Raw genomic sequence first — 25,011 nt, forward strand, 5'->3', positions numbered from 1 at the left:
GTCACCAAGCCTCTACAGCGTTGTCTTGGTTGTCTGGTTCAGGTTATCTCTGGAGACTCTGGGGGTCTCTGTGTATTCCCTCAATTCTGATCAGTCTCCCTGTCCCCATAGCTTGATGCTGCAACCACCATGGTTCACCTTAAGTTTGGTATTTGGCAGGTGGCACTTGGCCTTTGGCGTTCTGCTCAAAGAGTTCATTGTTCGTCTTATCAGACCAGAGAATCCTTTATAAACCACCATATGTGTTTTACTCAAAAGTGGCTTCCATCTAGTTACTGTACCGTAAAAGCCGGATTGAAAGTGCTGTTGAAATGGTCGTCCTTCCAACAGGTTCTCCCATCTTCTTAGAGTGACCATTGGGTTCTTGGGAATCTGCTCTCACGAAGCCAGACATCTAATATTTACATCTTGAGACGATTGTGAGTAAATTGTGTTTAAAAGTAGGTGGGAACAATTAGATAGCTTACATTTCTAAACCAATCCAACTCCTCATGAGGGCAACACTTGAAGTAGAGGCAGTGATTCTGAACTGCAAGTGCTGGCTTCTTGAAGGCCCTTCTGGCCCATTGACTCAGTTTTGCCAGATGATCAACTCTAGGAAGAGTCCTGGTGGTTTCAAACTTCTTCCATTTCCTAAATCATTCAGGCCACTGTGCTGCTGGGAACACTCAAAGCTTTACAGATGGCCTGATGTATGCATCGACACATTTTGGTTGTGGTGGTCTACAGAGAGTTCCCTGGACTTTTGCCCCGACACACATTTTGAGTTGTGGCCCTTCGATACACAGGTACACGTGTGCCTTTCTGACCTGGCCCAGTCAATTCAGTTTGCCACAAATTCTGGACACACCTCAAGGAGAACTGAAGCAAACAGAAGGAGCCTGAACACAATTTGGAATGTCACAACAAAGGGTCTGAAAAATTCTATGAAGGAGAGATTTCAGTTTTTGGTTTTTAATAAAGTTGCAAATCTTTCTAAAAACATGTCTTCACTTAGTCATTATGGGTTATTGAGTGTATTTTGATGGGCAAAAATGGTAAATGTATCCATTTCAAATGAAATCTACAGCAGAATTGTGCAAAAAGGGAAGTGGACAGTTGATTTTCTAAATCCACTGCACGTGACAGGTAACGGTGAACCTCTAGAGTTTAGCATTTCATGTCATCTCCCTTAACAAATCTTTGCTTGTCTCAGCCACTTCCCTTAATGTGGACATATACTGTATCATCTCAAACGGAACAGCATGGCAGCACAGTGACTTGGGAAACTCTGGCGTCACAGCACCAACATGTCTTAACAAGGAGGACCAACTTTGTATTGTGCCTTTCACTGTGGTCACACAGATTGAGAAGAATGAACTGACAACGTGACCACTAGGCCACACTAAGTTAAGCAGGCATCAGCAGGGCCGTCTCCGAAAATTGAATTCTTTTGTTTTTCTTTTGTCATTGTTCAGGATCCCAGAGGCCGACGCCAGTCCTGCTCTCATTCGACAAGGGTCCATGTGCCTAGAATCAGAGACCCAGGATAAGCAAGGGGATACCCTAGTTGGCCTGGGAGAGTGTCGTGCAACCCGGGGTAGCCTGCCTTTGAGCCAGGTGAGTGCAGGAGGCATCAGTGGTGAAATGTTCACTGTGCATGCAAGGTGCAGGTGAGCACTCATAATGAAACAAAAGAATGAGTCCATGTCTGCCCCTTCGATTTCAGAGTCTGCACTGAACAGTTGAGAACGAGCAGCAAATAATAAAATGAAAGCAGGCAGGGGTCCAAAATGTGAAGGAAAAACATGAACCAGAACTAACTAATCAGAAGCCAAAGGTCCTACCATTTGGGGATTCTTAGTGACGTCTTTTACCTACCACTACTACTAGCAGGAAAGTTTTTTTTTTTTAATTCAATACACGGTGGTCTTGGTACAAAGATGCCATCTTAAATGATGACAGTCTACTCAGTGTAAAGACCACATGCCTGTCGGTGGTGTGTCGTTGTTAATAACAGTATGGCTAAGGCCAAAGTATTGAACATGAAAACAGTGATTGATGCCAGAGCAGCGCAAAATATGTCTGATTTTACCATCATAACTGAAAATTAAAAGATAAGTTTGGCATTTTTTAAAGTCAAAGTTTCTTCTTCATACTCATGCTATAGATGCATTTGTCACATTAATCACTTTCTGTAAAGTAGAATAAAATATATCTTGCCCACACTGGCACTTTACAGGGCACAGAGGAAAAGCTTAAAAAATTAACCAAGTACACTGCTTTGTCAAGAGATGACAGTTGTCTAAAAAATTATGAATTGATTAGAGTAAACATGGCATAGGAAAACAAAACGATTTGAGTACACATGTGCCATGGGTGCTCCCTCATGTTGTGAGATGACAGACACTTCTCAACTCGGATGATTTATTTCATGGCTGCTGACAGGTCTGCTGCCATATCAGATATTCGGCACACTTTTGTGCCTGGCATCGTTTGTTACAAGCTATATTAAAAGTCAACCATTGGAGAATCTCATTCCTTCGTTCAAACTGCCGTGCCAAATTGCTGATATGGGTGGCAGCTATGGCTTCTTTCTCATTTCTGTCTTTAAGACTCCTTAATATGTCGAGTGTCTTCATTCCAGTAACTCTTTGTAGCCAGCCAAGAAACGTTAATGGCTGATGACCCCTTGCCCGTTTGCCATATATCTGTCCAATCAATACAAATTCCTCAAATTTTTCTTTTCGCAACGCATGGCCAAGAATGCTTGTCCAAGAAATTGAATTTGTCTTTTCCAGCTCGGTGCCACACCTCTACATTTGTAATCTTTTTAGCTCATGATATTTTCATTACCTTCTGAGACACCACATTTCCACTGCTTTTAATCGTGCCTCAGTAGCTTTGCTAATCGTCCAACTCTCACAACCATACAGAAGAGCTGACCAAACCTAACATTGCAATATTAGCTGTCAAGTAATTAGTGTTAGGTTAAAGGTTCTCTGTCCAATAATTGGGGATACGCTCAGGGCCGTTTGAAGGAATTTGGGGGCCCCAAGCAAAATGGACATGGAGGCCCCCCGCACGCACGCACGCACACAAAGGAACCACAGCATAGCCATACAGTTTAAATTCACTCACACTTTATATAAATAAAAAAGGTTTACAGTGCAAATACTGCTGTTGCATATACTGTGCATAAATAAAAAAAAATTTAGAGTGCAAATACTGCTGTTGCATATAAAGTGCATAAAATTTGAACATTTTCAACAATTGAACATTTGCAAAAAACACCACTGTACCATAAAATCAAATATACATTAAAAAAGTGCACAATAACTAAATCCAACATACTTAAAAACACACACACACATACATACTCACATTAACATTTTTCAGTTCTCTCAAACATGTGCAAATTATCTAAAACTGCTGTTTGCGAGCCTTGTTTTCTGCAAAGGCAATCACAATGTCCTCTATGTCCAAAGGCTGGCGAACATCCCGCTCAATTGACATAAGTGCCAGTCCTTATCTTTTTACTGTTAACAAACAATGAAATTATAATTAAATGTTTACTAATTATTAGTAGTGCTGTGAGTCGACTACCAATGCTTAAAAACATCCCAAGCTAATGTTTGATGCACAGAATTTATTGTGTGGTTTTCCTAAATAGATTATCACAGTGGAATAGTTAGTATAGCATGCTATGCCACTTTCATCAAAACCTATTACAAAGCTATAGCAATGTCATGTCATTTATGTATGATACATAAACATATTTCTGCTAGCCTACCTGCTGCAAAATTGCACCATTTGTACAAGACAAGTAGAGCTATTTTATGTGTGTAATTTATCACTTACCACTGTCTTGTTTTTTCTTATCCTCCTCTTCCTTTCTCTTCTTTCTTTTTTGGCTTCCTGAAGCATAATTCTGCTTCATGACTGCCAACGAGGAAGTTTTGTATTTTGCCGGCAGCAGAGATCACGTGGTTGGCTGGCTGCTGTCAGCGAGGGGGGTCCCCTTGAGGGGGATCCCGATAACAGTGTCATTGCACTTTACTGCATTCACTATCAATGGGGCGCTCACACAGTTTGTCGCTGCATTTTATTCTTAACCAGTCGTTGTCTTGGGGCCCCAGGCCAGCTCGGGGCCCCAAGCAATTGCTTGGTTTGCCTGCCTTGTCACGACGGGCCTGGATACGCTTTTTGATAACAAAACCTATGCTATCTTTTTGAAAACCCTTTTACCTATGGCAGTTCGGTGCTCTATCTCCTGGTCTGTTCTTGCATCGGCCAGATATATCAACTGATCCACCTGCTCCACAGCTTCTCCTTTTACCAACATTTTTTAGGTAGGACTAGATGCTTCCTTTGAGAATACCAGCACAGAAGATTTCTTTCTGTTTATGTTATCACTTTCTTCAAATTCCAGCGCCACGATTTTTTGCACTTGTTGTTTTTCATTGGCTAACCACACTGTATTGTTTGCCTACCTCAAATTATTCATATTCACGCCACCAACCTTTATCCTTTCAAGCTCTCTAATATACCACATGATCATATCTGTGTATAATGAAAAAAACATCAGGAGACGAGACGCAACCTGGTCTTGTTCCTTTCTTCACTTCTGTGTACTCACTAAGCAGTTAGTTTAATCTAAGTGCAGCTTCCTGATCACAGTATAAATTCTTCAGTAATTCCAAGTCTTGTTCATCCACATTAATAAATTCTTGCATTTCAATTAATGGCTTATTCCCCACACCATCAAGTGCTTTCACATAATCTATACAACATACATAAACATCCTTCTGCATTTTAACAGCTTAAAGAAACTGCAGAGACAAAAATATGACAATATGTAGTATGGAAATGGAAATGTCGAAACTTCCGTCACTATGGCCTCTACAAAGTGAAGAGAACAGTAACTGTAACAGTAACCCCACCTCAAGGAAATGGTACCAAGAACTTGTAATCACATGTATTACTTCCAGTGCATGTTTGTTATGACAAGGGTGCCTCCAGGAACGTGAAAGTCTTAAATCTGATCTTAAAACATTTGCTGCTTCACAGTGGACCAATTTTATTAAGTTTTCACAGCAGGTCCCTGGTCCCTATAAACACTTATATAATTATTTAATTTATAAAAGAAATGCTTTGCTTTAGCCAATGATTTCGTGTTGCCATAATTGTCTTAAAAAATGTTGAACTTCTCCTTCATTGGTCTGTGTGTTGTGAACGAGTGTGTGACTAGAGGAGAGTGTCCGGGAGTGAAGCAGGGAGGGGGGACTGTTAAATCGTGGGAGGTTTTTGTGCTGAGGGGAGCAAGTGTTCTGGTGTAGCCTGACCCAAAGGCCAAATTCGATTTGATGACATTGTGCATTGTTCAAGTCCAGTGAGGTTTTACATAAGAAGTACCACATGTGAGTGAGGTTTCACGTTCTTCTTCTTCTTTTGGCTGCGCCTGTTAGGGGTCGCCCCAGCGGATCATCTTGTTCCATATCTTCCTGTCCTCTACCTCTTACTCCATTACACTCATCACCTGTATGTTCTCTCTCAACACATCCATAAACCTCCTCTTAGGCCTTCCTATTTTCCTCTTCCCTGGCAGCTCTATCCTTAGCATCCTTCTCCCAATATACTCAGCATCTCTCCTCTCCACATGTCCAAACTAACGCAATCTCACCTCTCTGACTTTGTCTTCCAACCGTCCAACTTGAGCTGACCCTTTAATGTCCTCATTTCTAATCCTGTCCATCCTCGTCACACCCAATGCAAATCTTAGCATCTTTAACTCTGCCACCTCCATCTCTGTCTCCTGCTTTCTGGTCAGTGCCACCATCTCCAGCCCATATACAGTAACAGAGCTGATTTCAGTGAGTGAGATTTCACCTGCCAGTGTTTCAAACTACAAAAACACTTAACGATTAATAGAGAGAGGCTGGAGGTGAGCTAGTAGACTACTTCCTGGACTGTGGATATGAGCTAAAGAGAAAGACTGAAGAATTAGAATCAATATGTCCTCATCCAGTGGACATTAAGGGACAGTGTGAAGGAACCTAGTACTATTACTTAAAAATGATCAATCTGACACAAGGAGACAACAACATAAGGGGCCTCATGCATAACGTTATGCGTAGAATTCAAACTAAAGCATGACGTAAGGACAAAAGCAGAAATGTGCGTACGCACAAAAAAATCCAGATGCATAAATCTGTGTTCACCAACTTCCACGTTCTTCCGCTCCATAAATTCTGGTCAGTGTGAAAAGTAATGCACGTGCACACACCTGCTGTCCCGCCCCATCTCCTCCCAGAATTATGCCTCTTTGAATATGCAAATCAATATAAATAGCCACGTTCTCTGAAAAGACAATGCCAAAAGCATGGTGGAAAATAGAAGAATGTCAGCGAATACCAAGTGGAGGCAATGAAAATGTACTATTTGTTGGTTGAAACAGTGGTATAAACAACAAAAGGAAGTTGATCGAGAGACATAGAGTGTCGGAAAAACTCGAAAGCTCAAGTTCACAAAGTTGCACAGTGCCCGAAATAAAAAAGAAGTTGTCAGATATCAAAGTCGCCGTGGAAAGGCAAATCGTAGCCCACCGTCTGAGTGTCATATGAAAGCTTATTAGGGTACAGAAAAAAAATAGGCACATAGTGGGAAAAAAGCACGAAATGTCAAGTTTAATCTCGTAGTTTATTTTGTCATTAAAGTAGAACATCATAAACTTCATCTTTAAATAGCTTAATTTACTAGTTTCTCAAATACCATCATAACTATAGTAGCACACTAGCAAAATACCCATGCTTCGCAGCGGAGAAATAGTGTGTTCTCCCAATATACTCAGCATCTCTCCTCTCCACATGTCCAAACTAACACAATCTCACAAAAGAAAAGGAAACATTTTGAAAATAACGTAACATGATTACTTGCAATGAGTCTTTTACAGCGATCTGGAGGAATTTTGTCCCACTCATCTTTGCAGAATTGTTGTAATTCAGCTTTATTTGAGGGTTTTCTAGCATGAACCGCCTTTTTAAGGTCATGCCATAGCATCTCAATTGGATTCAGGTCAGGACTTTGACTAGGCCACTCCAAAGTCTTCATTTTGTTTTTCTTCAGCCATTCAGAGGTGGATTTGCTGGTGTGTTTTGGGTCATTGTCCTGTTGCAGCACCCAAGATCACTTCAGCTTGAGTTGACGAACAGATGGCCGGACAGTCTCCTTCAGGATTTTTTGGTAGACAGTAGAATTCATGGTTCCATCTATCACAGCAAGCCTTCCAGGTCCTGAAGCAGCAAAACAACCCCAGACCATCACACTACCACCACCATATTTTACTGTTGGTATGATGTTCTTTTTCTGAAATGCTGTGTTCCTTTTACTCCAGATGTAACGGACATTTGCCTTCCAAAAAGTTCAACTTTTGTCTCATCAGTCCACAAGGTATTTTCCCAAAAGTCTTGGCAATCATTGAGATGTTTCTTAGCAAAATTGAGACGAGCCCTAATGTTCTTTTTGCTTAACAGTGGTTTGCGTCTTGGAAATCTGCCATGCAGGCGGTTTTTGCCCAGTCTCTTATGGTGGAGTCGTGAACACTGACCTTAATTAAGGCAAGTGAGGCCTGCAGTTCTTTAGACGTTGTCCTGGGGTCTTTTGTGACCTCTCGGATGAGTCGTCTCTGCGCTCTTCGGGTAATTTTGGTCGGCCGGCCACTCCTGGGAAGGTTCACCACTGTTCCAAGTTTTTGCCATTTGTGGATAATGGCTCTCACTGTGGTTCGCTGGAGTCCCAAAGCTTTAGAAATGGCTTTATAACCTTTACCAGACTGATAGATCTCAATTACTTCTGTTCTCATTTGTTCCTGAATTTCTTTGGATCTTGGCATGATGTCTAACTTTTGAGGTGCTTTTGGTCTACTTCTCTGTGTCAGGCAGCTCCTATTTAAGTGATTTCTTGATTGAAACAGGTGTGGCAGTAATCAGGCCTGGGGGTGGCTATGGAAATTGAACTCAGGTGTGATACACCACAGTTAGGTTATTTTTTAACAAGGGGGCAATTACTTTTTCACACGGGGCCATGTAGGTTTGGATTTTTTTTCCTCCTAAATAATAAAACCATCATTTAAAAACTGCATTTTGTGTTTACTTGTGTTATATTTGACTAATGGTTAAATGTGTTTGATGATCAGAAACATTTTGTGTGACAAACATGCAAAAGAATAAGAAATCAGGAAGGGGGCAAATAGTTTTTCACACCACTGTATATATATATATATATATATATATATATATATATATATATATATATACATACAGTCTTTGGGGTGCGAACAACTGTTGCTGGGGGTGCCAGAATCCATAAAAGAAGAAAAATGAAAAACATTATTTGTACAAAATCTTAATTTACTTATCCATTCCTAAATAATTAAATGGGCAGGCTATTTCGTATCAGTGCAATACGCTGTTTGTTAAAACGGAAGACTCCGCTCTTACGTGCAAGTCTGCGTGGATATTATGAACTATCGTATCTGTTCAAGTTCTATTTAAATTTTAAATAGAAGGAATTTTTATTTAGTCGACAGAATATTATTCCGGAATAAATCAACTCAAACCTTAAATAACTTATAATATTTTGCTCTCCATAAAAATGTATCCTGTCTAAATTATACAAGTTAGAAATAAACGTTAAAAGAACAAACATTTAAATTTCTTTACTCTTATGTAATTTTATATAAAAAACTAGCAGAATACCTGCACTTCGCAGCGGAGAAATAGTGTGTTAAAGAAGGTACGAAAAAGAAAAGGAAAAATTTTTAAAATAACGTAACATGATTGTTAATGTAATTGTTTTGTCATTGATATGAGTGTTGTTCTCATATCTATCTATATATATATATATATTGTAATAGAATTAGATGCTCCTCGCACCCTTGTACCCTCAGACTATACGTCAGACACCAGGTAAAATCCAATGATGATATTTATTATAATAATAAAGTGCATAAAGCACGCTCCTCTCCACAATTCACAATAACAATAAACCAATCCTCCACTCCCAGACGCTTAGCCACCCTGCCTCCCAACTCAGCTCATCGTCTGGGAGCTCCCACAGTCCTTTTATATTCCCTGACCCGGAGGTGTTCCTTCCCAACAGTCGACAAGTCCTTATTCCTTCCGGGTCAGGGTAAATAATGTTTTTTCTCACCCCGGAAGCCCGTCGCTCTTCCTATGACGAACTTCCGGGTCATAGGGCATGAAGAAATCTTTGGTCCTCCCTGCAGCTCCCTCTCGTGGCCCCCATGGCATCCAGCAGGGCGGTGCATAAAAACTACATGGTCCATAATGCCCTGCTGGTCTTCTGGGGACCTCCATATATATATAGCAAAATACCCGCGCTTGGCAGCAGAGAAGTAGTGTGTTAAAGAAGGAAAGAGAAAGAAAAGGAAACATTTTGAAAATAACATAACATGATTGTCAATGTAATTGTTTTGTGTATTTGGTGGCAGCGTCATAAAGTTGTTTTCGGTAGCTGCATCAGAAAATGTACAACGACGTCTGACACGTCTCCTTTTTACTGTTTTCTCACAGCTTGGATTGCTGCTGTCATATATATATATACACACACACACACATACATACATACATACATACATACATACACACATATATATATATATATACACGCATACATACATACACACACACAAATTATATATATGTGTGTATGTATGTATGTGTGTGTGTGTGTATATATATATATACACATACATACATACATATATATACACACATACATATACTTGTGTGTATGTTTGTATGTGTCTATATGTGTGTGTATAGCTTTGGTCACTGAGTGCAAGGGAAAAATAATAAAATATAGTCTATAAGTTATTAAACAGTAAAACATTAACGTTTTAAGAAGTACAGGTACATTGAGCCCTACTGGAGTGGTTGCGGGTAAACTACATTTTAAAGACTGTGTAACACAACAGGTAAGTAACTAACAGCAGCTAAAATGTATATGGATCATCTCTCGGTAGTAGATCCCTTTTGAAAGGCGCTACACGACGGCTGTGGTATAGAAATTACATTTTCTATGTGAACGTTCAAATTTGTGCCTCTGGTAATGTGCCTTACCGGCAATTAAAGAAAATTATTTTTGTGTCCTCTGTAGTGTTAAGAGAGAAAGGCTTTGGTTTGGGATAAAAGGAAAAAAGGTGTAAAGAAAGGAAAGTTGCCTTTTCTTTTATATAGTATAGAGATGTGTTAAGCTGGCGTTATGATCGCCTTTTGGGGACAGTCGCGGTGGGTCTTGTGTAGACTGGTGAGGCGTCCCGCCATTAATCGGCTGTGATGGCACTGTCAGTCCTCCACTCCTGTGCGTGTCTTCATAATCCGTGAGGACCTCATAATCGTATCGTGCAAAAGAAAGTGTGAATCGCCTTAATATTATTTTGCCGTGGTGTAGAAAAGGGGTCCGTGTTTGCACTTGTCTGGGCTATAGCGCAGGGGAGGATGAAAAAATTAAAAGTGCTCACTTTGACTTAAGGCAGAAGCGCAGTCAGCGTCTCAAAGGCGGCACAGCTATGCACGCGCTGGCTGCTCGACTTTTGCTGGGCAGGAGACCCCTTTTGTACACACGTTCATGATATCAAAAGTCTCAGCGCTCTTTGGAGGTAATTCATATATTATATATATAGCAAAATACCAGCGCCTACTGGCGGATAAGTAGTGTGTTAAAGAAGTAATGAAAAGAAAAGGAAACATTTTAATAATAACGTAACATGATTGACATTGTCATGAGTGTTGCTGTCATATATATGCCTGCCTAAATAAGTCACCCTCGCTTTGCTCTTACTTTTTACCGTTCATTTAATCATGGCTATTGGCGGAAAAATTATAAAATGGAAGGAGGATGGCTTTACCAAAACAATTATTGATGGCGAATCGATTATTCATAAAGCTTGAATTGGTGATCTGTTTTTCTGTGTTAACCTCATATTTTTCATACTTCTTCTCAAACTAAGGTGGTGCGAGGGTAAAATGAATCGGGATGCTGATCAATGTAATCGGTGTACCAGGAAATCATGCATTGACAAAAGCTCCCTTTGCTTGTAATGCAAAGTGTGATTAAATGCATTATTTTTAGCGCGTTATGGAGCACATGCATCGAAGCTTCTCAGCTGTGCTTGTGCTAAGAAAAGGAAAGATTTTAAAAATAACGTAACACGATTGTCAATGTGACCTTTTGTAAGTAGTGCCTGGAGGATTCAGTGTGGAGAAACTCTCGAGATAGCGTGTGTATTAACTTGTGGATTTTTCAGTGAGTATTTGGTGGCAGTGTGATGAAGTTGCTTTGGAAGACGGCGTTAGCCGCGGAGCTCAGCTCAGAACGAAATGAGATGAATGGGAGGGGAGATGATGACGTGACTCCCCACCCGCCTTAACTGTCAATCCCCCACAAACACAGTCTCACAGAATTTGCATAACCACACCCCTTCACCTACAATTTTAACTTAGTTACAAAGTGATCAAAACTCTCGTTTATATCCTGCGTCCTCTCATTAAACTTGTATCCCGCATTACCTGTGGGCATGTAAAACGCCAGCGGTAGCCTGTCTATGAACTTAATTTAAAGTTTATGTTTACACCTTGCTTTCTTTCCGAGCTGGCAACACTCATGAATATGGTAGTATATGTCACTCGCTCGCTTCTTATTGTTTCGCTGCCTTCTCAATTATATAATGCATGTTTTCTTAAGCGCTTTTTGGAGGTCTTCCTGGTTTTCTACGCACTGCGTTGACAGTCAGGTCACGTGATTACGTGGGAGGCGTGATGATGTCACACGAAACTCCGCCCCCATCTTTCCAGCTCAACTCTATTACAGTTAATGGAGAAAAATACCTTCCAGTTATGACCATTAGGCGTAAAATTTCGAAATGAAACCTGCCCAACTTTTGTAAGTAAGCTGTAAGGAATGAGCCTGCCAAATTTCAGCCTTCTACCTACACGGGAAGTTGGAGAATTAGTGATGAGTGAGTGAGTGAGTGAGTGAGTGAGGGCTTTGCCTTTTATTAGTATAGATAAACTTAAATTTTAAATATCCCAAAAGATTTTGCTCTCCATAAAAATATATCCTGTCAAAATTATACAAATTCAAATATGAACATGGTGCATAACAAAACCTGGAAATATAAATAAAATGTGTTCCTTTCAGCAATAACAAATCAAATCATTCAGTTGTCTTTGCTCATATGTCATTTTAGAGCTGGACGCCTGGCATCTTTTTTTGGCCACAAGTTCGTTTCTGTTTGCTGTGAGGTTCTGTGCTGTGGAGATTCTCAGGATGGATTGCAGTTGCTCATCAGTGAGGCGACTCCTGCGTCCTGTTTTGTCAGTCTTCATGACTGAGAAGAGCTTCTCACACAGATATGTGCTACCAAACATGCACAAGGTTCGAGCCGCATGTAGACGCAGCTGGAGCATTTCTGCGGGAATGGAGTGAATAAACTGTACAGGCCGTGCAGTATCGTACTTTGCCTTCAGTGTGCCATTACACTGCAGCTCAATCACCTCCATCTGAATCTGCACAGGTGCAGTTTCCACATCGATGGCAAATGGGTTGCGAAACAACTCAAAATTCTTTTTTTGTTCTTCAAAGTCACCAAAGCGCCGTGCAAACTCAGTGCGCAGTGCGCTCAGTTTATCAGCAAAGTGCGTATTTGGGAACAGTGAACACCGTTGTGCGGACTTGGTTCGACATTACATGGCAACAGGGAAAGTGGGGCAAGTTGCACTGGTGCATTTGTGTCTCCCATAAAAGTAGCTTTACTTGAAATGACTTTGTGATTTTGTACGGGTAAAAACGTCTGCTGAAGTGTCAGATTCTTCTTTAACTCTTTTGCTTTCTGTATCTTGTGCATTGCATTCAGGTCTTTCAGGTTATCCTGATGTTTTGTCTCATAGTGCCGTCTTAGATTAAATTCTGTAATTACAGCCACATTAGCTCCACAAATGAGACACACGGGTTCAGTAAACATACTGTATACTCAGCCTCCCATCGGTTTTAAAAGGCTCTATATTCAGAATCACCTTTTCTCTTCGGCATCGTGTGGGCTAGTTTCGCAATAACTTGCAGCATCATAAGCTAGACTTGATTAACGCGGTAAGTGTTCGACAAGGCAGCTGAAGCGCTGCATTATGGGATCTGTAGTCTATTGTGTTACCAGCACTTCATATCCCCGGGCCATTAATAACAATAATAAATAAAATGATCTCACGGGCCGGATATAATTACAGGCCTTGAGTTTGACACATATGGACTAAATAGAACTTGAAAAGATATATTTTTTCAAATGTGAACGCACAATTCAGATCGAGTTGACGCACACTACAGTACTTTGAGCCCGCGTGCTATTGTGGTTTTGCCTGTGTGCCTCAATAAGTAACCCTCCCCTCGCTCTTACTTTTTTACCGTTCATCTAATGAATACACTGAGTATGGCTTTACCAAAACAATAATTGATCGCAAATAAAGTATCCATTATTCATAAAGCTTCAATTGGTGTTCTGTCTTTCTGCATTAACCGCAAATTTTTTCATACGTCTCAAACCAAGGGGATGCGAGGCTAAAATTAATCGAGAAGCACACGTACATACTCAGTGAATCCCCTCTCAGGAATCGAACCTCGGACGCCGGCGCTAGAGCCGCAGCCTCTACTATTGTGCCGCGACGTGTGGTTTATCTATTTGAGCGTAGCAGTGTAATTCGTTTTTTGTTCAGCACTCTTTGGAACTGTTGCTTTTTGTCTGCGCTCGTCATTTCACGTGAGCCGCTGAATATGGTTTTATATGTCACTCGCTCGCTTCTAATTGTTTCGCTGCCTTCTTAATTATATAATGTATGTTTTCTTCAGCGGTTTTTGGAGCTCTTCCTGGTTTTCTACTTACTGCGTGATTACGTGGGAGGCGTGATGATGTCACACGAAACTCCCCCCGGCTTTCGAGCTCAACTCCATTACAGTATATGCAGAAAAATAGCTTCCAGTTATGACCATTACGCGTAGAATTTATAAATGAAACCTGCCCAACTTTTGTAAGAAGTTGTAAGGAATGAGCCTGCCAAATTTCAGCCTTCTACCTATACGGGAAGTTGGAGAATTAGTGATGAGTCAGTGAGTCAGTCAGTCAGTCAGTCAGTCAGTCAGTGAGGGCTTTGCCTTTTATTAGTATAGATTAAATGCTTTGTTTTGTATTTGATCTTCTATGTGCTCTATGTGTGTGAATCACTATGTGATTCATAAACTGGCTTTCTCTTCCTCCGACAGGACACAGAATCCATTACATTCGTGACATTACAGCTCTCTGAATAATTAAAATACTGAGATGTATACTTGATATCATTTTCATGATGATAGGAGTTAAAGCATGCTATTGAACATGGGAATACGGTGGCGCAGTGATAGTGATGAGATGGTACTCTATCCAGTGATTGTTCATGTCTCACACAAGATGCTTTCTTTGCCGTGCGTGACCTTCAATGAAATAATTTATTGCAGCAGTACTGTCACTTTCAAATGTACTAACCCCCAATTCCTGTCCTTACTTTTCTTTCTCCAAGTAAACAATCGCCACACAATCAGCTCTGTAATAGACGTTAAGCAATCTGTAAGCTTAGCATGCCGATTCTTCAAAAATTTTAAGGAACATTGAAATATCTTCAAAGTCCAGAATACAGAGCAAGGCAGGAACAATCCCTGAACAGGTGCCAGCTCCTTGCTAGCGCTGCAACACCGTGTCCTCACATGTTTAATTATTAACAATATAGATTATTTAAATGTTGCTAACATTTTATTTGTATAATGTAATAAACATATTTTGCTGCATTTCATCTTAAAAATGATGTCGTCATCATATGTAAATACACTCTTTATAAAGTGGCTTAGGTTGTGCAATATTATAACTGTTCTCAAGTTTACAGTGAAGTGATTGTACTTATAAGCACAAACAGTTCTACAAGGAGCACTTGATGGACTGATTGATTGCGTTCATAGTTCTTGGGATGAAACTGTTTCTGAACCGCGAGGTCCGTACAGGAAAGGCTCTGAAGTGTTTGTCGCATGAGAGTAGATCAATAGACTGAATGGCTGAGGCAGCGTGTGCTTGATGCTGTATACCGATAATTCTCTTTCTGATCAACTGCTTGAGAGCTGTAATTTCACACTGATACAGTGGGTTAAATACTTGAAAGTAACGATGTTAAAGCAGCCATGGTATTTGGAATAGTTTGGCCATCCCGTGGACCATTATATTGTTGCAGGTTAATTACAATCAGATGCCTTAAACTAATAAACAATATGCGGTTAACTTCAGTGTATATGATAAAGCTGCGTCAGGGATGTGGATCTAAAAAAGAAAGGGAAACCACACATGAACAGTAGCACCGCTTTGATGCTGGGTGATGCCAGCTTGAAAAACCCAGCGGAGAACTTGCGTACACCAAGGATTTAGCTAGCCTGGTAATGTGCATTGCTTTACGCCAAGTTTAGGTTTTATACATCGCGAATTGAACATGGAAACGGGAGTATGCAACATTTTTGTGTGTACACACCGTTTATACATGAGGCCCAAGATTATTAAAGGGTGCATTTTTGAGAGATGGTGGAGTGATTTTCTTCAGAAACAGAACTGAATGTGCAGGAAGTGGTGTAAGTAACACCAGTATCTTTGAGACCTTCTAATCCATATTTGACATTTTATTGAACACATTAAATGAACAGATTATTTTGGTTCAAATGGCTGTTCATTTCTTAATCTTTCACTGTTCACTCACATAGCTCCTGTATGTTTGTCTGTCCTGCAGGAGTGGGTATTCAGCGAGCCGTTCATACACCAGCAGAACCGGTGCCTCTCCATCACGGCTTTCTCTCCAGGCTCAAAGGTGCGACTGGAGCTGTGTAGTCAGAAGGATGCCAGACAGGTAAGCTGAAGGTTTTGACTGAATTTTTTGTCTTCAGCCACCTGTCTCCTATCCGATGTGACAGTAAAAAGAACTGTTCGGTGCCGGAGTAAGAGTGCTCACCCGACAGTCTCTCCATTTGAAAATGCTAAGATGTGCATGTTCAGAATGGTGGAGGGGTCTTCACACTTACCTCACACATACACTCATGGTCTAAATTCGAAACCTGTATTTGGTGTCTTAAAAGTTGCTGAGTGGTTTCAGATTTTGGAATCACTATGTGGCCCAGGACATTTTCACATAATGATTTACTATGCCAGTAGTCTCGCTGAAGCAGACATTTTATATACATCTGGGGACAACCACGAGTGGATTTTGCTTAAAGCTGGGTGGGGACAATTAGATGGGTCACTGAGTGTCCCTTCTCTTAACCAGTTCAATGCACCATGAAGGCGGTGCTGAAAGTAGGGATGGCCGTTTGAGAGCGGTGCTGTTGTTAACCTGGTCCGACAGACAAGCTTCTGTTTGCAACAAACTGTCTACAGACTCCTACAAAACCCCATTAGAAATCAAAATTAGTGTTATGTGTGCAGAGCGGACATCACATGCTTTGAAAATAAACACCACCTGACACACGTGAAAAACCTCACAGTATGATCAGATTAAACACTGACATTCGCCAGCATCAATGGGTGAATGGTAAACGTGAACGATACACTGTCACTTGCGCTGTGTGTGCTCTCTGTTGTTGAGTATTGCGATGACATTGTACATGTGAAAGAATTTGGCAGCTATATTCATGAAAAAATGAACTGGAGAATATGCATTTCATGTAAATGGTGTGTCCCACTCCATGAAAAAGACATCCGTTAAGAGAGACGATAACGAAGAGCCACAGGAGATGCAGATTTCAGTGGTCAAATCACCCGAGTCAACAAATCGGCCCACTGATACCAGCAGAAGCACAGATGAGGCTGCACAATGTCCACCTTCTGACTGCACATCTAAACACATCACTGAAGAAGTGAAACATGACTGTCTAAGTGGAAATGCAAACACGCCAGGACAACAAGATCCATAGCTTTCTGATATCTGATATTATTCTAGAGACTGCCTCTAACTACATTGTTTTTTAAGGGTGGTGAGGTCATGGGGGCAATTAATTTAGATGTTTTATCCAATTCTTTACAATTTTTTAGTCTGTGTCTGTAGTCCAATGAATCTTATCTTTCCCTGTTTTAAAGTCTGCTTCCTGAATAGGTGGGATATATGGAAAATTCTGCTGGATAAATCTGGTTGTATCTCAGAGGTTATTTTGTTCCATCTGATCTAAATCTTTTGAAAAGTTTATTAGCGGGATGTAAATTTTGCTATTTGTAAACGCTGATTTTGCTGACCTGGACATCTTATGGATCTGTTTGGCTGTTGTTTTCCTGAACCTATTTTGCTTATTATTGATTCCAAAAGAGAGAATTACCATTTTGACTTTAGCATCAGGTGTAGCTTTGTCTAATATTGCCATAGCATTGAGGAATTTAGCCCCTGGGTAGCTGTCAATTTGCACCTGGCTAAAGCCATGTCTGGAAATTCTTAACAGGTTAGAATCGCCAATAATCAGATGTCTCTCCTCTGGGACCAAAAACCAATCTATATTTTTTCTAAATTTATTGATGTGTCGCTTAGGTCTGCTTATTTGAGGACTTGGACAGCCGAATATGTCTGCTTCCATTTGTTCATCTAGGGTTAGTGTCCCTGGTCCTGTCCCCACTGGGTTGGGGTTAGGGGAGTCTGTGTCTGTCCTAGGTGGGTTCAGTTTCTGTTCTTCTAGGTTTAACATTAGTGGCGCTATTTCTACTGGGTTAAGGTTAGGGTTGAAGTGAGGGTCAGTGCTAGTAGGAGCAGGACTCAGTTGGTTAAGGGTAGGGGTAGGGTTGTGTTTGGGTTAGGGTTTGTGTTGTGTAGTTCATGGTTAGGGCTTCCCGTGTTAAGTGAATAGGGGATTCTCCATCTCTGTCTATGCTGCTACCGCCAGGCCTCCGTCTTTGTGTTTGGTACTGTGATCTCCATGTGAAGGATTTGTTAACCTCTGTTTTCTTTACTCTTTTTGTTTTTATTTTCTTATTCCACCAGAAATGGAAGTTAAAGGGTCAATCCTACCAGCACCAAATGAGTGGCCTGTGTCTGGAGAACCAATCGGGATTCGCAGTGATCAATTTGTGCCACGCCCAGCTGGCCAGTCAGATGTGGGAGACGCAGCAGGTCACGTGATGACGAGAAGTGGTGGGGGGATGGAACGCGCCACAAAGGAGCTTTATTTATTTTGCATGTGTCTTTACTCTCCCTATTCTTCGTGAGGGAGTCGCGTTCTCAACTATAGAAAAACGTGGGAGCTGTAAATATTGTACTGCGCTGGTACCGCGGGCTGCCCTTGCGCCTATCTCTGTGGACTGAGGTGATTAATATTTAAAATAAAACACTTTGACCAAAGCTGACTTCTGAGTGCTCTTCCTCCATTTTTTTTCTCTTGGAACTCTTCTTGGTTACCAAGTATCACTCTGGAAATGGTGTTGTGTTTGGCTGGACATGTTAATTTTGAATGGAGTTGTTGGGTGTGGTCCAGATGACCTGGCTTGATGTAGGTTTAGAGGGCCACGTATAGTGGGAAGCTTCCAGGCTACCTATACCCACATCTACATCCACTGCCAGCACCTGAAGTAAACTCTAGAGAAATTGGTGGGCCACACAATAGATGGTAAAACAAAGTCATGGCAGAAGTTCTTCTTCTAGCATATGGTACTGAATGTGAAACCAAACAACACTGGCCGTAACAAAAACCTGCAGCCACAGTGTCTTCAGTCAGCGTCAACCATAACAGCAGACGCGAGTGAAAAACGTGTAAATCCTGACGATAACGAATAGAACTCAGGCAAACCCAGAGAAAATCTAGGGGTTTATTTGGAAAATTGCTCTAGCGAGGGGTCCCTGGTCAGCCCTTTCATATCACTCAGGTGACTACGTTCCTAACACCTAAGAGAAATAAAAGGATTTGATTATTAATTAACTTATGAAGTCATCTCTTGCAAAAGTTTGTGTGAACCTGTTATGGCTCCTTTTAATGAAAATGCTTTTAAATAAAAATTGCAGCAAATTAGAAAGCTCACTGTAACATTCAACCATTTCCTGCCCTTTACCGCGGCAAAAGCATTTTCTGTTTACAATGTATGGAAATACAGCATGCATGGTCTTTGTTTCACAAGTTCTGTACGAGACACGCTTCATCTTCATGATCACCAGTTTGACAGCAATTTTCTGTGGTTACCCAGTTTAACAAGGTTTGCCCCCATCAAGTCTGTTGTCTTCACTCTCCTTGGTCCTGATCATCCTTTAAGGTGAGAGCCGCTTTCTTCACATCACCTAACGCCACACTTTACCTGACCTTATCTCCCTTTGTTTCACCCGGTGCTCCTGTGCCTTTCCCTGCACATACCCTAACTTCAGCCTGTTTCTCCTATCGCCTCAACAACAAGTCTTCGACTTAAAGGATTACTCCAGCCCCTCATGTGCTTTAGGATGATGGCCATGAAAAATTTGTGGTGGCCTCTGCCCTATATGCCATGGGCTCATTCTCTTCAGTATAAAGCTGGCCCAAGTGCTATTCAAGTGTTCGGAGGGAACGTCGCCCACTTTCTTTCCAACTGTAGGGGTTCTTTATGTCACAAGAGTGTCATGAAGGGCCATGCAGGACTAATTTTGTTATGTATTTCCCAATCATTATGGACCTTGCCTGACCTACATGGATAACTTGGCATGTGGATTATCCGACACAAGTTGTAGCCGGTGCCACAAGTGCTTTTATTCCGTGGGCAGTTTGCTGCTCCTTAGGGTACATTGCAGGGAAAGTGGACTCTGTAAATACACCTTTAAGGGGGAGGTCATAACACGGTCAGGGCGGTTGGTGCTGAAGACCTAAAAACCGGAAAAGAAGTGGAGAGAGAGAGAGAGAGACATCTTGTGGTGGAGCAAAGAGAAGAGACGAGGTAGCGCCAAGTAAAATATCTGCTGGAAAAATTTTTTTTGAAGACTCAGCCACACAAGGGAGATGCGTCTCTGATGACGGACTCTTTTTTTTCCTTTGGTTTCGCTGACAATTACTTGGACCGGAAGGATTGAACTTTATTGTTATCGGCTCGACGGCCGGCGTATTCCGGTAGGATTTCTCTTTGCCAAAAACATTAAGGACAGTAAACCTATTGGGACAAACTGGTTTCTCCTATTCATGAACATCGTGTTGCTTAAGCAGGAAGGGTGGTTTCGATTGCTATGTATCTGTTTGTTTGTTTTTTTATATGTAAAATATATATATATATGTGTTATTCTTTTGCCTCTTCTTTATTTTGTGATATGGCTTGTAGTTTAATGCTGAGCTGGGACTTGTGGTGAGGGGGTCAAATAAAAAGACGAGCGTTGGTCACGTTGCCCGATAGATTTTTGAGATTGAACTGCTTTGCTCCAGCAGTTTTCTAATCGTGCGGTAACCTGGGGTGAGTTGTTCTCCCGGGGCAGCGATACAGAGTAACATGAGATATTTTTGTTTTGAGATTGTTTGCTGTTGTCCTGCATAGGTCACACCTACCCTGACTATTAAATCACAAACTTTCTTATCTTCTGTCTACTTGAAGTTACATTTTTTTTCTCTGCTGTTTCTATAAAGCATGTGGGCTTAGTAACATTTGAACAAAATATCATTTTTGGGTGGAGTATTGTCAGAAGGGGACCTTGTTTTTCAATTTCCTGAATAATCCAGTTACTGATTGTGTCATGGTTGTCTGCAGGATGTAGGTATTGCTGTCTGGCAAAGGAGTAACCGCTTTGAAGTCTGGCTGGTTGAGTATACAAACAAGACAAAGTTGTGATAATAGACCTGCTCCTCTCTTGGAGGATGTGTATTTACCTGACTTGGGTATTACATGTCTGACGCTATTGATTTCTAATCAGCATATCTGTACTTATTCATGATTGGTAACAATACATTTTGTTAATTTGTGTTTTCATTAATTGTTAAACCCAGGAAATGTAGATGTGCCATTGCTTAATCTGATTGTCCAGAACTGATAATGGCAAGGACTGAAGAAGATTTAAACTGCTGGGCAGGAGAAGACTAGTGGGACGGTCCACTGAGAACGCTGCCGAGACACTCGGACAGAGCACAGGGGCTCGTAGGCAGACGAGGGTACCTGGCTGGCACGACATGAGGCACAAGAAAGGCAACACTTACTTCCAGGGAGGAAGAGACAGATCCACAAGGAGACGCTGGTAGTGGGTCCAATGAGAGAGGGAAGCCGCATGAAAGGACCGAGCAAAGCTGGCAGACGAGAAATAAGGCGTGCCTAGATCACAGCAACACAAGGAGCCCAGAGTGGAAAAAAGGAACGACGAAGAGATGCCGACAGGGATTCCACGATTTTGACAAAACTTCTGTTGGGAAACGAGTGTCCGGTGAGCAGAGTGCATCCGTGGACAGTTGAACAATTAAGTTGTAACGGCCGACCCCTTTTTACCCAGCCGGCAGCTACACCTCCAAGACCTGTGGCCTGGATAATTTACTGAGAAACCTTACCTGTCAAGCCGTACTCCTACACAAATAAACTTTTCCCCACAATCGACGGTTTAAATGCAATAACACAAAGGCAGAATGTAAAATTAAACGGAGTAAATGTATTAAATGAGACAAAACATGCCACAAAACAAATGCACACATAAATATTCCTCCAACCCAGCAATCCCAAAACAACACCGAAAAATATACACACAAAACCCCTCCCTTGTCCTCGTAACATATAACACACACCACGCAAATGACAAAATGACTAGCAAACAGAATGATCGTGAACTTGAGTCCGAAAGTGAAAAATGTCCTGAATACGGATGACTGATTAACGGCAATTGTGGTGTTTGAATTTCCCGGCGTTTGGAGCAACCTCACCGTGATTCCTCGGCGTATGGTGGATGATGAATCGACCCCGGGGTCTCAGCAGATGCAGGTTGAAAGACAGTCCGGATGAATGAAAAACAAACTGGAACCAAGCGCAATAAAATGAGTCAGCAAGCAAGTTGTAGTAGTGAACACAAAAACGGGTCTTTTCTCTCTCCTCCTTCCTTCCACTTAAATAGTCGGTGACGGTAGTAATTGGTTAATTTGACACAGGTGTTTTCCAGATTTGTGGTTGTGAACTCCTCCCATCATCCGTCCTCCTTTACGGGGACAGCATTAACTGATACACATACACACAGCCAATGGGACAATGAAATGAGACACACTCAGAACTGACATTTAAACACTAACTATGTGGCACCGCTACAAAGTGTTGGGTTAACCCAGAGAACAAACTGGACTCTGCACCACTAAAGGTTGTATCCTCCAATTCTTGTTTTTAATGGACTTTTAGAGTGTGGACTGTGTGCTTTCCTTTCTAAAAAAGGAATTTTCTTCCTGATACTGTTAGATTTGGTTTATGTTCATTTATTTTTTTAAATGTACTTATTATTGTCTGGTGTAATAGAAGTTACTGCTGCTTTTCCTGAAATTACCGTTGTGTCTTTCATTGTGTGTTTACTCACCGCCCTATTTAAAGAAACCTGTGTGCTATTATTGGTAAATATCAGGAGTTCCCAGTCTCTAAATAAAACTGGGTGACGTAGTCGGATATTTTAACGGTGTCTAGGTTAGATTAACTGTTAAGTGTGACCAGACACCTGTCACAGTATTCCTTTAACTAGGCCCTCATCGTCCTCTCATTTTGTGACATTCCATCTCTTCTCTTAGGTGGATTTGCAGTTCAGTCTTTCAGGGATGGCAGTTTTTATTGCGGAATTGGCATCTCCTGCCTTTGTCACTTGCACCAGCTAGTCGGTAGAATGAAAAGCAAGTCCAGGGGGCTAAAATATGGAGCAATTCATTTTCTCGACCCGCTTATCCCAAACACAGCCGTGAAGATTCCGCATTTGTACGATGCCATTCTCTCAGAAAGGGAGGCTGCAAACTGTAAAGTGAGATTCAGCATTTTAGGGCTGAAGCCAGGAAGCGCGTCTTCATCCCCAGACGTGATGTTTCATCTCAGCCAGGGTTCCTCCCCTGGCTGGTGTTCAAAGTCTTGCTTTACATCTTTTTTTCCTTCATTTTTTAGTCTTTGATTTATCTTAATATTGCTTTGGTTTATGATGTGCTTGCCTGTGTTATGTGGATTGTGTTTTGTGGGGGATGCCCACAGCCCTCTGAAAGGACGGAGGTACCTCAGAGTCCCTTGTGGTTCATTTGAATGCACTTGGGAGTTGGTGAGTGTCTCTTTGGGTGTTTGCTATGCTTTTGTGATTTATCTGATTTTGTTGACCTGTTCCTGACCACTTTTTATATTTCGTATTGAGATTTTGTCCGCCTTTGCCTTTTGTGCTCCACAGAGATGATTGTGATTTATAAAGATTCTGTGTTTGCCTTTGTTACTAACTTTATTTTGATGGTTCCCCCATCTAGTTGCCATTTTTGGGACCTTTAGGAATTCTGGAGTTTACAACTAATGGAGGTGAAACAGAAACCTTGAGAAACTTTAAGAAGCGTCTGAACATGAGATATTGGGACAGCTAAGCAAAACGGAGAAGCGAGAAAAGGATAGAATGGCCTCTGCTCATTTGTCAAGTTTCTTACGTTCTTAGGAGATTAAAAATGTGGATTGGATTAACAGAGAGAGCAGTCGCTTCAGACAATTTGATTGCCACAAGGTGGCGCCAAAACCTAAATGGCCTGCCCTGAATATTTGGATGTCTAATCTAAGATGCCATGACTTTGTGGTTTGAGGGTGTTATTCGGCCTTCTCCACGCTAACACAGTTAATTCTGAAACCACACACTTGTCTTCAGTCCTCACCTGAATGTTTTTCAACTTCTTGAAAGCTCACTTCAAGACTAACAACTTCTGAAACATCAGCTCTTGCATTGCAGTGTTGGGACTTTTTGAAATGCCAATAGAATTGGTGTCATTGGCAGCAGTGAAGGTCAGTTTGTGTTCAGCGGTGGTCTGTATATTTAATTCACTGTGAACGTGTTCATAATCAGCTTATCAAAGTTTATTCTGTCATTTGTACTACAGCCTTTATTTCTACCTGCTGTCATTATGTTTCCCTCTTCCCAGTTCTAGTCCAGCCAAAATGACAATGTTGGAAAAAGTGAGGACCCCACATCTGCTGAACCCTGGGTCCCACTGCGGCACTCCTTCCACTGACCTGCTCAAGCCTTTAATGTTCGAATTGTGGCCCTCCATAACCTTCCAGCCTTCAAGCTTTTGCCCACTCTAACAGCACCTGGAGAAGACAATGGCTGGAGCAGCGAGAGAAAGAATCAGAAAAGAGAAGAACTCTGAGGTTCTCCTGGTAGAGCCTATCGTGGACTGTATGCTGAATCATTCTTTAAAACAAGCTTTTTTTTCAGACAGAATTGTGGCTTTGAGGTGGTACTTACTGTCAGCATAACTCCTGTTCAGCCGCCATACCACCTGCTCTTCAGAAGAGGTCATTTACCTGAAGCTAAGCTTGTTCAGGCCCAGCCAGTATTTGGATGGGAGACCAGCCAAGAAAAGCTTGGGTTGCTGCTGGAAGAGGTGTTGGTGAGGTCAGCAGAGAGCGCTTAACCTGTGGTCTGAATGTAGATCTCAGTGCCCCAGTGCAGTGAAGGGGACACTGCTGTAAAAATGGGGTTGTCCTTTGGATGAGATGTAAAACTGAGGTCCTGACTCTGTGTGGTCATTAAAGATCCTTCATAAAGAGTAAGGTGTATCATGATGTCCTGGCTGAAGTGCCCAACATGGCCTGGTTATTCTGGCCCCTTAATCATCCCTGTCTATAATCAGCTATCTATCTCTCACCCCTTCACAACCTCACAGCTAATGTGTGCAGAATGTACTGGCACATAGTGGCTGCCAGGTGGGTGCTGTACACTCAAGGTGGTTGAAGTGGCTCCCCACTCACTGAAGGACTTTGAGTAGTGAGAAAAGGTGCTATACAAATGTAAATAATTATTGTTA

The 25,011-nt window shown here is 41.5% G+C and overlaps 1 protein-coding gene across 1 annotated transcript in view; it reads left to right on the forward strand.

Annotated features, from left to right (window-relative positions):
• galnt16 (UDP-N-acetyl-alpha-D-galactosamine:polypeptide N-acetylgalactosaminyltransferase 16) overlaps positions 1-18,433 on the forward strand; it is a 155,034-nt gene extending 136,601 nt beyond the window's left edge. Inside the window, exons 13-15 of the mRNA XM_039741490.1 lie at positions 1,458-1,599; positions 15,846-15,962; positions 18,072-18,433. Coding sequence (XP_039597424.1) covers positions 1,458-1,599; positions 15,846-15,962; positions 18,072-18,209 — 397 coding nt within the window. The 3' untranslated portion in view covers positions 18,210-18,433. The remainder of the gene's footprint in view (positions 1-1,457; positions 1,600-15,845; positions 15,963-18,071) is intronic.
• The last annotated feature ends 6,578 nt before the right edge of the window (positions 18,434-25,011 follow it).

This window comes from Polypterus senegalus, chromosome 18 (genome assembly GCF_016835505.1).
Source record: "Polypterus senegalus isolate Bchr_013 chromosome 18, ASM1683550v1, whole genome shotgun sequence".
In the NCBI taxonomy this organism is placed as follows: domain Eukaryota; kingdom Metazoa; phylum Chordata; class Cladistia; order Polypteriformes; family Polypteridae; genus Polypterus; species Polypterus senegalus.